Consider the following 13,682-nt stretch of genomic DNA (forward strand, 5'->3'; position numbering starts at 1 on the left):
ACCAAAGGTACAACTGTGACACTTCCAGGACACAAAAACTAGCTTTAGAGTACCTGTTTAACATATTAACAATAGTCAAACCACAGCAGCATTGACTACAGTAGGATAGCTGCTTGAGAAGCTATGGAGAGACTTTGGGAACCCTGGACAGTATAGGCTAAAATCTTAGCTCTTCATCTTTAATTTGGGACTTCATTTTTCTTTGGCACCTGAAGAAGCTAGAGGAAAGCCTGCTCAGGTTCTTTTACACGTGTTGTGGTGCTACCTTTTAACCTCAGCATCAGCACGTCATTTGACCCTTCATTCGCAATTCCTACGTCTGGAACGAGCCTGCCTCATTGCAGAGAATTACATAATGCCTAAAAAAGGACATAAGCCAATAAACATAAAAGAGAAATACTACTATGGTGCTTGAGTTCTACTGTCCTACTATTTCTGGCACTGCAGCAACAGACAGCATGTCTTTGAAGCTTCAGTCTTTGAAGCACTAGAATGTAGGTTATGTATTCGATGTATTAGGTTCAGTTCTAGGCCACCAGTCCGTTATGCTCTCTTGTAGAATGAGGTTTTAATGAAAGGTGCATGAAAAAAAATAAAAGAATGGCAGTAGTTTTCTATCATAGATAGATATTCTATGAGGCCCTTGGGGTTTGACGTCAGCCAGGGTGGAGGTGATAGGGCATATAAGCTTAGCAAGAACAAACACAGCACCGCTTTTTTTTGAATGCAGTTATCCAGTGAGATGTTTTTATACATTTTTACTGAAAGAATATCTATTTGCGAACTGACTGCAGACAGTGTAATACTCTCCTCTGAAATTCACAGGTAGGTTCCCTTTGAAGTAAAGAGGAAAACAGAATTTGGTCCTGTAAGTCTGATTCTGTAGGATACTGAGTTCTTCTACATTTTCTTTTAGCATCAATAACATTATGTGTCTTTGAGGAACAATGTCCATAGATCTTGTAATAAAGCCACATCTTTTAACACCCTTACCACTCAGCTCATGAAATTCACTAGAGAGGCACATAACCACACTGTTCAGGAACCAGATTTCAACTCTCTCCTTCCAAGATTAGACTTCTTAAAGACTGGCCCAACCCGTGAGAAGTTTATGATTTCCTAGCAATGAAATCTGGCTCTCTTCAGCAATGAGGTTTTATCCCCCTTGAATGCTGAATACTTTGCAATAGTCTGGTTAATTCTCCTGTTGATTAAAGTGCATGTTTCTAGAAAGGTAATAAAATAAAGAAATTTGCATTAGAGGGTGAAAAAATACCATATAATGAAGACTGTATCATTACAGCTATCATTTCTGTGGCATAATCTTTCTAAGGAAAAGTCATGCTTTAGCAACAAGGCAACTCCCTTACTGACTTGTCAGTGTTCACAGATTTGGCTCTGCCTGTCTACTTTATTTGAACAGAATTTTTTAACATAATTTTAAGTGTTTATTCAAATTATAAACCCATAAGTTTCCACCCCATATTTCAGAGAGCTTGTGCTTAAGCAAAGTAATTAGTAATTATCCAGCTTTTTATCCAGTTATTATGCTTATGTTTCCAGGAAAAAAACATGTTGTCATGATTGATAGCATGTATCAAGAACTGACTTTAAATACATTAAAGGGTTACTGTATTGGCCCTAAGATGCATTATATACACAAGAGGCTCAGAGTTTAATTTAGACATTTAAAAAAGTCTAAAGGACACAGTGAGGGCATCTAACCTCCCCAGATTCTTTCCTTTTTTTTTTTTTTTTTAATTATTCATACAGTTATGATTAAGATATTATATTACATTTATTTTCATAGAATCACAGAATCATAGAATAGTTTGGGTTGGAAGGGACCTCTAAAGGTCATCTAGTCCAACCCCCCTGCCGTGGGCAGGGACATCTTCAACCAGATCAGGTTGCTCAGAGCCCCGTCCAACCTGACCTGGAATGTTTCCAGGGATGGGGCATCCACCACCTCTCTGGGCAACCTGTGCCAGTGTTTCACCACCCTCAGCATAAAAAATTTCTTCCTTATATCTAGTCTAAATCTACCCCCCTTTAGTTTTAAGCCATTCCCCCTTGTCCTGTCGCAACAGGCCCTGCTAAAAGGTTTGCCGCCATCTTTTTCATAAGCCCCCTTTAAGTAGTGATAGGTCAATACATTTTTTTCTGTATTTCCCCTAAGATTATCAGTAGCAGTCATTAGTTTGGTGATAGCAACAACATTCTCTTAATTCAATTTTAACTACATTTTAATATATTTTGAGAATTTACTCTTTGAGAATTTACTTGGGTTTTCAATTTCAAATGTTATAGATGAATAGTGTGTATAAAACCAATATATTTAGTTGTCATTTCTGAGTAAATAATTTCTATACTGTATTTTTTATAAGCTTCATTTGTCTTATGGAAGAGTACTGTTCTTCAAAACCAAAATATAACCTGAAGAGTTAAATCAGAACTGTCATCAACACGGTAGATGCAGACAGGCCCTATCCAAAGCTCACGATTACAGACTGAAGTGATCATCTTCTTTCCTCTGTAGCCAATTGCGTGTTACAGTTTTGTGGATTGTTATGAATCAGATGTAAACCAAAACAGGTTTAGGGTTCTCACTGACAGACAGTTTGGTCCCAGCTTTCAGTGCTTCTTCAGTATCTCCTAACTACCTAGTCCTAGTTATTTTGGAGACCAACACCTCTCAAAATCTCCACACAGTATTCCAAATTACAGGGTTTGGGTTTTTTTTTAAAGAAGCAAACAACATGCAGCCTTGAGCAACAGAAGATTGTGATCCTCATATGAAAATTGTTCATTTAAGAATATTTCAGTGTAGACACTCTCAAGTGGGGCAGAATTATTTCACTGATCCCAAACTGTCTGTAGAGACCCAGAATCAGTTTAATACATATGTACTATGCAATAATCTTGTGCCTCTATAAAAAGCAAGCCCTATCTTCCCATTTCAATTCAGAAATGATTTTGTACATCAAATATTTAATCTGTATGCATACTAGGATAATTTTCAATTTCAAAAATGTCTTGACATTCACATTTATAACTATATAATATTTAAGTGCATAAAGGAGATCAGTTAAGTATCTTCCTGGAGATACCTCCTACAGAATGCAGAGAGGTGATTCTGGCCCTGGTTCAGGTTTGTGCCAAATGCTGTCCTTGCCACCACGACTCAGGGAAGTCGGAGCAGTGAGACTGATGCTAGCTGCATCTGTTCCTTCTCCACCTGTGACTACAGAAAGTGTTCTGCCCTCATCATGTCACATCAATGTACTGCTAAGCTCGGCACAGACTGTTCATAAATTCTGTAAATTTACTTTGGAATTATCACTGATGATTTCAAAACTGTAGCTTAATCCAAATATTAATATTGGCCCTAGTTTTAACCCCCTAATTTTGTATTCCAAGTTTGATTTATTGCACAGCAAGTCCTCAGATGGGCTGCAAGAACTCTTCTTAGGGTATTTGGAATACTTGATATTACAAAAGTATTTGTCTTGCACTTAGTCAGATATTATTTGTGTTCTAATTTACTTCTAGTCTTCAATGAATTCTCAGTCCCTTTTGATGAAGTTTCTGAACTCTTGTGTCATAAAGATGTGAAGATACAAATTCATGACTGGGTACTCTTAAACATAAGGCATTTCAAAGCAACATGTTACTGTAAGTTATTAATCTTTGAGGGGTTGAACCACAAAGGAAAATCAAGAGATAAGATAGACAGACTGATTTTATCTAGGTCAAAGTCCTCATCTGGGTGTGTTCAGAAGTTACATTACTTGATATGTTAATTAACCCATTGTCCAGCACCTCATGTCAAGTAAAAGGATGCTGACTAAAAATGCATTTTTCTAGCTTCTTTTCATTCTAAAAGATCTTTAAGAATTAGCAAGTCTGTCTTGCTAATCTGTCTGCTGTGGACCCATTTTCAGCCCTTAAAATCAGTCTATTAGCCCTCCAACAGCCTAGGAAAATGTCACTTCAAGTTCCCATCTTTCCTGGCATTTGATCAGCTTAGATTTGAAAGCAGATTGCTTGACATCTTGCAGAATAGCACCTGAGGTCCTCCGGCTAAGTCCCTTCTTCCAAACAGGTTTTTTTTTCCCCACTTCATCTTGCTGCCACTGATACAAGAAGTTTTGCCTTTGGCTATACTGAAGCAGGATTGGGTCCCCTTGGTTTTGGTCATTTATTTACAGGAGGTGCTTTTAGACTATCAGGCAGCACCTGAGGCCTAAAGGGGACTGCTAGACATAGCTAAGAAATTGGAGTACAACAGCTGAAAGGGATAGAAGGCTAAGAAAAATACTGTATCTAGAGAAAGTTGGCTAAAGACCATCTTTTTATAGACTTGTGTGTAGTTTTATTGGTGTGTCCTTCAATGCAGCACTAGAAGAAACAATTCCTGGTCTCTAAAGCTGCCCTTGAAAGTGACCGATGGAAATTCAGATACTTCCACACAGCGTCGTGGTTAAATTAAGCAAAATCAGTATTAGCCAACCTCATGTGTCTTTATGTGCAGTGGGTTTATACCAGCTTACATGTACTGTTATGAGTAGACAACTTTTTCTGGATACAGTGGTGCAAATGGAAGAGGTTACACTCCAAGCCCCCTCTCACTTGCCTGTCAGTACAAGCCTACAGGCATACTCTTCTAGCGAGGTTAGTGGCTGAGGTTAGCAACCTCTCAGATCTGTCAGAGGACCTACTTATGTGGCCTCTCTCTGGCTCACTCAGGTCAAAATCAATTAGTCACCTCTAGTAGAAGGGCTGTGATGGGCATTAATGTTCAAACCATAAATAGGCAATACACCTTTCTCAGACACAACTGTTTACAAAATCTATGTCTGTTTACACCCTTCAGCAATTTAAAAGCTGGTTAAGTTTCCAGCTAGGTATTTTGCAATATACAGATAGAGTAATGAAGCAGAACTGGATGTTCAGTCAGAAGAAAGACAAGACCTCTGCAAGAACAGCTTGCAGGCAGTAAAAATTGAAAGGCATTTCTGGTTTGACAGAAGCCTTTCCAGTTCACAGAATGCTTGGTTTCTACCCAAGGTTAATCCGTTGTTGTTGTTGTTGTTGTTGTTGTTGTTGTTGTTGTGTTTATACAGAAACTTTTTGCCCAAGTTCTCATTTCCAGTTATTCTTCAGGATGCCCAAATGGGGCAAATCTGTTCTTGCTTCATGCCTTTAAAAGTAAACCAGAAACAAACTTGACCCCATATTTTCAAAACCTAAATGTGATTTCTCCTTCCTCACCATCTTATTCACTGCTGTGTCCTATGATCTCCCTTTTTCATCTGTTTTTTCACTATCACCCAGGTAATCGATTAAGACTTTTATGCTATAGAAACTGATTCTACAGCTGAACAAACTCCCCAGTAAACTCCCTCTGATAGGCTTGTGTGAAAAGGGCTGTCATTTAGTTAGGAATCTAGATGCCCTGTTCCTCTTGAGGATGTTTAATTCACATGACTGTGTTTGATAAGGGAAGGTCAGTTTCTCTACAAAAGTAATAGTTTTTAGCTCTTTTGTTGTCTTTATACGGTCAACAAAGCAGCAAAAGTAAAGATGAAGGTTGACAGAAACCAAGTTGCTCCCTTACATTTTACTAAATAAGGTTGCCAAATCTAATAAAGCCAAATTGCACGTAAAGTGACCCTGGCATATGAAATTACTAATGCGTGATTGTTATTAAGCGTTAAATTCAGATGCAAAGCTGTAGTTCATTATCTTTTACAATCAATTCAATTTCTTTCATTGACCCTAGATTTCAATGACTGGACGAAAGCTTGCACATATGATAAAACAAAATGTACCAAAATAGAATAAAATAATTTAGAAAGAAATGTGATAAATAGGTGGGTGTTTGTGGCAAAATGATGGGTAAGCCTCACCTCAGCGTACCTTTCATATCTATGCAAGAAGAGTAGATTGAATTCTTCCAGGGGAAAATCTATTGACTTGAGACAGTCCACGTAATGAATGAATGTGTTGCAAAGATTAGAATGGGGAGGATATTTTAGGCTAATTTGCCTATTTGGATGGCTCTACCTTCTTCCATAGAAGTCAGCAGAAGATTTGTCTTTGACCTCAGAGCACAAACTGGCACTGAAAGCCCTTTACTACTTTTTCCAGGCATAAAAACATTAACCTCTATATCCTGGCCAAACTCCAAAGTGGGTGATTACATTCTGCTGCTCTAATTTTTCCCTGCAGGCTCAACTAGATCTAGCATCACCTGATGTGTAGTGTTACTGCGAACAATCAAGTCCCTTTTTGCAAGGTTATTGTTAACTTTTTCCTCCTCGCCTCCTAATTTGTCTGCTTTGCCTTATCAGTTGCAGCTTGTTTGAAGGTCAGAATTGTTTGGTTCTGGATCACAGCTTTTATTAAATTGAGGGACCATGAATATGTGCAGTGCTACAATGATAACATATCTTTGTATCACTTTTACTCTCATATCATATACGTAGCATAGCCTGGCTATAAAAGGAAATTAAATGTATTTTAAAGCACTCAGTTATATTTTTGTCAAATATCACATCATGCTGGTCTTGAAAACCAACAGTCAAAAATGCAGCCCAAAATTACAGGGCATTCTGAGTGTGTTTAAAAATCAGTTGCCAATTTGCTTGTAAAATAACACATCGCTTAACTCGACATTGCATTAAAGCAATAATTTATTACACTTTAAAGAGATTATGATTTCCATGGCCATACGATCGAATAATTTTTGGAAGAAGTTTGTACATCATTGCTAGCAGAATTCATTTAGTTCATACTTAGTATTGATCTGAGACATTACTTTTACTCTTAGAAAAAACATTCACTACAAAAGTTAAGCAGCTCTGGTGTAACTGCTGATTTCACTGTGGCTCTATAAAGCTGTAACCCCTGCACTCTGGATAGTTGCTTATTGAGTAACTTAAGCTAGTTAGAAATATCAGCACTGAAATCACTTGGTATAAGCACTTCTATCTAAAATAGAGGACGCAGTGCTCCTTCCCCCAGCACGGTCTCAAATAAGAGGGCACTAAGTACAGTCTGGTGGGTTACCCATGTGGAGAAGCCACACAGATTCTAGCTCTGGGGACGTGCATTGATTGCTTAGTCCCAGTACCACAGGGTTAAGTGAAATGCTATCACAGTAATTTGTTATTAAGAGAAACAGTGACGGCTTAGATTAAGGAGATTTGTCTGTCTCTTCTAATTAAGGTTAGGTTCTTAAGAAGCTTTACTATCCTTTGAAGCTACAGAGACTAAAATTAGGACTCTGGTTCTGTTTAAAATGTCACTAGGTTGATCTATAATCCTGTAGTGATTGCAGCAAGGGATCATTCTTCCAACGTTGTGATTCCTTGTTTGGAAGCTAGTGAGCCAGGACAAGACCCCATGAATCAAAGTCTGAGTAGTGTATTAATCAGCAACAAGTTGGTCCTGCAGAACATCGTAATGCTCTTGCAGTGACCCCCTGAAGACTGCATAATAAATGGGAAGCTGGCAAAGAAATCAACTGTAAGACACAGTATTTGTGTGTGCAATTCTGTTGCAGGCGGAGAGCAAATGGTAGCAGTAAGTGGGCTGTGTACAGAGGGTGGAGAAATGGTTAGGAGGGAAGATCTGTTTTCAGGCTGTAAGTGAAGTCATTTTACAGTGGCATTTATAATTCTATACATGACAATAGCATCTAAGGCTCTAGTGTCCTCACTGGTGGTCTACAGACAATGTCAAAACCTCAAAGCAATAGATGGACCACTTCCAACTTTTCTCATTATGCCCCTATTTACACAACGTACAGTGAACCTGTGGAGCTCACTGTTACAGGATAGTAACAGCAAAAGCGTAAATCAAGTTACAAAATGTTTAGCAAATTTTAAGCTTGGATTCAGTTTTCCTTACATATGTGTAGACCTAGAACAGCTCTGCCTAGATTAGTAAATTGCAGAAATGTAAAATGTGAAATGGAAAAATCAGACCCATTTATGAAGAACAAAACCTTCTTTGACAATATTTAGTGTGATAAAACATTTGGAGGAAAAGAAGCCTTGATACTTCAAGTCACAAGTCAATTTCTAGTTGGCTGGGATTAGGAAAATACTTTTGCAATAGGTAAGACATTAAATTATGGTTTACTACAGGATGCCTTTCTCTAAATGATCTGATGCTGCATTGCAGCTGAGAAAAAACAGGGAGAGTGTGTGGACCAACAGTCTTCTGCAGTACGCCAGGTCTTATGTACCTGTCAGGTAGGACAGCATGCTGAGAGCCACTAAATTGATATTCAGCAGCTCACAGAGGGAATCATCTTTTAATTTGGTTTAGTGAAACAAAGCAAGTTTATATGTATATTGGTATGGATGAACTGCAAGTTCGGAGTCTCAGGTATCTGACCAAGAAAATCTCTCATCAATGAATTCAGTAAGAGTCTACAAGCTTTTACTGATCAATCTGCTGAGCAGTAAATGAAACTCAATTGCTCTGTTGGACTGTGTTTATAAACCTTTCATGTTACAGTGCATCTCTTTTGCTTTGCCATTCTTTTTCTCTTAGATTAACTCTGTCATGTTTTTATAGACAAGAGCATCCAATTAAGCAGCAAAATCAATGCCCCATTCAGATAACCACTCACAAAGTCTGAACAGCACATATTCATGAAGGATCTCCTGAGTAAAAACTATTTGCCCCACAGAATCTTGTGATTGGTTTCAAATGATGAGTAAAAGAGCTGAAAAAGATTACAGGAAGTCACTTAGTTCAGTCCCCTTTATTTACTCTTACTCAGATTAAGATAGGGATGAACAATACCTACCTTTTGTGAACAAAGAAGCAGGGTGGTTCACCAAATATTTCTTATTGTGAGAGAAGGGTACAGTTGTAATCAGTATGGTTTGCTTTGAGCAATTCAGTCTACTTTAGTGTGTCCAAAATCTGGTTCCTATTGCAGCAGGCATGAGCAGTTCCTGTGTGACACTGGCCGAGGTCCTGTGGGCAAAAGGAAGCCCTTTGGAGGAAGAAGAAATATGGGCACTCTTGTACCTGGCCACAGTGCAGCTTCTGGAGGACCTTCACAAAGGTGAGCTGAAAAGTATCTTCTTACAGTTCTTACTGTTGGAAATTAATTTTTGAGTTATTTTAGCTCTTTTGAGGTTTTGTTTGTTTGTTTGGTTGGTTTTTTTGAGACAAAAAGCACTAATGGCAATAATAGCATATTGCTGATAAAAATGAGAAATCTTTCAGTGCTGCTGGGATTACATGCAGACTGCTCTGCCTACATAAGGGATCTTCACCAGGGTTTTTTTTTTCCCAGATTACACATCAGATATTAATTCATCTAAGTACAACTATACACAGTGGAACAGGACAGAAGAGTCCTTCCTAAAGTGTGAATAACATACACACACAGAAAGTGCAGTGCCAGCTAGGATCATGTCCTTCATGTACTGATAGAGGAGGACAGGCAAATCCACGTGGCTCCTCATTCAGCTAGTAAGAGACTTTTATCTTTGATGATAATAATGTGACTTATCATAATGGCTAGGCAAGTCATCATGATGAATGCTTGCCAAGCAGGCCAGCTGTACAAGAGAGCACAGCTGAGCAACCTGTCACATTTTGAGAACTGCTTATGACAATGGATATTCCTTTTGAGGGGAGAATGGATGAGATGTGTTCTTACCTCATGAGCATGTAAGAATCAAAATAGAACATACTGAAAACAAGTGATTTGTAACTTCTGCTATAGCTGGTGGTGTGAACTTGTATGACCAACTAGTTTTTAATGGACTGGAACACTATAGCAGGTTGACTATACCATCAGTTCTCTATTATCTAGTGTAACAAGAGGATAGACCAGCCCAGATAAGACAGGCACCAGGAGTGTGCAAAGGAGTGCAGCACAGAGATACCCACCCGAATAGATTCAGCTCAGGTCCGTCACAGCTTATTAACTCAGTGCCAGACACTAAGCTGACACTATGCTCTCCTGACCTCTTGTTTAAAAAAAAAAAAAAAGACAAGATTGTTGGATGTCTATTGAATTGAGATAATCAGCCTACGTTCCCTATGCTGCACCAGATAAATTTAGTGTACTATGATGCGAAGATGAAGAGTAAAACAAGAGGAAGTAGGGATGTAGAACCAAGCTGGTCTATAGGTCAAGTGCAAGGCGGCTCAAACATGTCTTTAGAGAGCTCAAGTCCAGAAGTGATGCCAAGTTGGACTCATACTGACGCTGAATCCCCAGTGCTCCAGTTTCTTGGAGGGCAGCAAAGGTGAGCTGCCTCTGCATAGCATCATCCCAGTTGACTAAGGCATATCTCTGGCTCCACATCTCTTAATTACAGCTATATTGCTTCTGGAATCAGCCTCTTCTCAGGGCTAGTACTGCCCCATTTGTGCTGCAGTGTGCTTGATGTAATAAATCCTGCTAGACCTGCTAATGGTCAGCACCACTTGCTATAGCAATATTTCCGATGTGTTTGGGCACTGACTGGTTAGGCAGGTATGCTGACTCGTTGGCTGGCCAACATTACAGAAGGCCAGGTAATCTTCATCGAGGCTAAAGTAGAAGCTGACTATCTGTTTCTAAAACAGACAAATTTCCCAGCATGTGCTAGTTGTATTTGCATACAATACTACAGAAAATGGGGAAGGAGCAAAAGAGAAGGCTAGCTGATGATTTTAAGACCTTTAATTTTCTAAAGAAGTAAATGCCACAACTGTTGCAAATACCAGTGGCCCATAAGTCTTGAATCTCTGCATCCTCTGGCTATACAAACCTTCTAGGTGTATATGAGTTCCCAGCTTAACATTTTACCCATTTTTTATCATCCATTTTCCTGATGTAAAGGTCGCTATGCATAAGAACTAAGTAGCCATTTTTTAATATATAATTTTTAAATGCTAAAATACCAAAGCATTTAGGGCATGTTTCTGAGCTCTTCTATGGAGATCTGAATGGTGTCTGTTCTCACGGTCTAGACTGAAGAGAGCAGTTCGACAGCCAACATTTTTTTTTTTTAAATTACCTGTATTTCCAGGAACCCTATATCTAAATATTGCCATAGTTAATGCAGCTTTTCCTCTTTCTAAAGTAAACAGATTGATCTTAGATGCTTTTTACCATGCTTTTTTAATGAATATTTTAATGAAATCACTTGGATGTCTTTGGTCAAATTCACTTAACGCATGTATGCAAGTGTGGAGTGTTTGCAGAAGACTACACATCCTCATGCTTTCACTCCTGCTTCAGACCACTGGGACTGACCTCAGTGGATCTCTTCAGTGATGTTTTTTAAGAGTATTCAGCCCTTACAAGAAGAATCCATTCCATTACTGAGACACCTTCAAATAGATTTTTTCAGGAAACAGCAAGGGCAAGCTGTTCCCTCAGGGACAGGGAGCCCAGACCCAAGTGTGGTTACAAGGGTGGCAGGGCAGGGGCTGTGCCAGCCAGGGCCCTATCCCACAGTACCCAAATAAGGCAAGCAGGGCAGGTCTGGGGTTGACAACCGACAATCCAGACCACCACACAAGTTTGTGGTGACAAGGCAGGTCCGAGGTCAAGCTGGGAAGCTGAGTCGGGATCAGGTCTTGTGTGGGCAACCAGGGTCAGACAGCCCAGCGATCACCAGGCAAGTCCACAGTGACAAGGCAAGTCTGAGGTCAGGCTGGGAAATCAGTCTGTGAGTCAGGATCAGTGAGGTCCACAGTCAGGCAAGGCATGGCTGTGGCTTAGCTAGAGACTGGCGCTCCTACACCATCCCTCAGGCAGGGACTCAAGGCCTTGGGCTGAGCTTAACTGGAGCCTGGGACTATGGGCAGAGGATGGGGGCAGGTCCCAGGTGAGGCTGGTCAGGGCCATTAAGGACCTTGTCAGGTTTAGGGGTCTACATTTATCATTTAAAAACACTTTTGTTTGAAATTTCCCCTCTCTTTTAACAGAACTGACACACAAACAAAGACTGAATGTGAATAATGCTAAAATATCATGGCTGATCAGGTTACAGGTAGAATCTAGTCTAAGTTTTAGTTTGGATAGTTTTCATATTTACATTCTGGTAAAAAAAATCCCAAAGTTCAGGTTAGTTGGAAATTATGTTTCCACTTAAAGAAAAGCTTAGTAGGTTATAGCACTGGGACTTGGGAAGTTTGTTTCTACTGTTACTTCAGCTTCTGTTGACTGACACGGTGTAGTCATCAAAGCTGGGCTCTGCATCAGTTTCTTCATCTGTACAACAGAAATAAAAAGATAGTGACTCCTGACACTGACTTTCTGGCAAAGTAACTTGGCTTTGGTAGACACAATACACTGAAAGAGAGGTGACTAAAATGCAGAGCTGGCTGACTATAAGCAGCACACAGAACAAAAAAATATCACCACAGAGAAGAGATTTGTACCATGGTCATGATACTTAATGAAAGCTAACTTAAGGTCTTTTGCAAATGCCAGCTTCAAAGTATTCGTGCTTTATTGGAAATACTTTTCTGATATTCTTTTGTGCTTTGCATAAAAAGATCAACCAAAAATGTCAAGATCTTCAGAATCTGCACATGGGATGTAATTATGCCTTTCCTTAGGCTTCAGAAATCCATTGAAATCAATGTATCATTTATATGTGTGAAATGATGGGAGAGAGAAATCAAGCCTTTAACCATCACTGAATTCCAGCTGACAAAATCAGCCAGGCATAAATGAACATGATTCCACTGCCTTCTGGGTACATCTCCAGGAAACTTCAGTGATGGGTTTGGCTATGCAGGTGAGACGCCACCAATATGATTTTCTGAGCACAGTGAAGTCAACACTAAGAACTCCATTATCTTCTTCAATACTTTTCAGACCCTGCCATCTGTGTGATTTGTCCATGGTCAGTACTACTGTCTGCTGAAGGAAATTTGTCCTTCCAAAACAATGCATCTGAGACAGAAGCTGTCCCTTTCAGTGCACCAGAATTGCTCCACAGACAAAGTACAAACCAGCGCATTGGACTAACAAAGGTGAGGTATATTACAAAATAAATCTTGACAGTAGCTCATGAAGACAAGCTTGTGGGTTTTAATGCAGCATACCAGGTATCTACTATCAAACTCTATTTCTAATAACATTAAACAAATTAGGCTACAGTTAGAAAGATTTACTTGTATCTTGCAGCTCGCCAGTAGATTAGCATGCATGTCAACTTCAAAATCAATTTTGAACATCAGTCCTCAAGGTCTGCAGAAATGTATTATTTGTAAAGACCCACAGAAAGGAAGAATATTTCTATGAACATGATGTTTGACTAGATATGGTAATTGTAGTCCCAGAAGCAGCAGGACTGCAGTATCTATACAATCAGAGAGTGGAAGCACTCCCAGGAAGTCAGAAATATGTTCAGCTTTGTTAACAATTTACTTTTCTTCTCCCCGCCAAATGAGTCTTTCTGGCAAGACAGTAAGATACAACACTCAGGTAGCTAAAAGTTTTAAATACCACAAGGACCACATCAGTGCATACTTCCCTCAGGCAGAACACAGGAGTTTCAGACTCCCACATAACTGATCACTTAGACACTATGCAGAAACATGAAGCTTTGGAATAGACGGCCCTTACTCCAGTAATCCTCTTCCTGGACATGACTGCTAGTCAGTCCCACAGGTAGGGGAGAGCTTTAATTGCCAAT

The 13,682-nt window shown here is 39.4% G+C and overlaps 1 protein-coding gene across 1 annotated transcript in view; it reads left to right on the forward strand.

Moving 5' to 3' along the window:
* The first annotated feature begins 8,967 nt into the window (after positions 1-8,967).
* The window catches only part of FRMPD2 (FERM and PDZ domain containing 2), a 67,966-nt gene continuing 63,251 nt past the window's right edge, over positions 8,968-13,682 (forward strand). Inside the window, exons 1-2 of the mRNA XM_009320640.1 lie at positions 8,968-9,091; positions 12,860-13,017. Of these exons, the coding sequence (XP_009318915.1) occupies positions 8,968-9,091; positions 12,860-13,017 (282 nt within the window). The remainder of the gene's footprint in view (positions 9,092-12,859; positions 13,018-13,682) is intronic.

The sequence above is a fragment of the Pygoscelis adeliae genome, unplaced genomic scaffold (assembly GCF_000699105.1).
Source record: "Pygoscelis adeliae isolate BGI_AS28 unplaced genomic scaffold, ASM69910v1 Scaffold190, whole genome shotgun sequence".
Taxonomy (NCBI): domain Eukaryota; kingdom Metazoa; phylum Chordata; class Aves; order Sphenisciformes; family Spheniscidae; genus Pygoscelis; species Pygoscelis adeliae.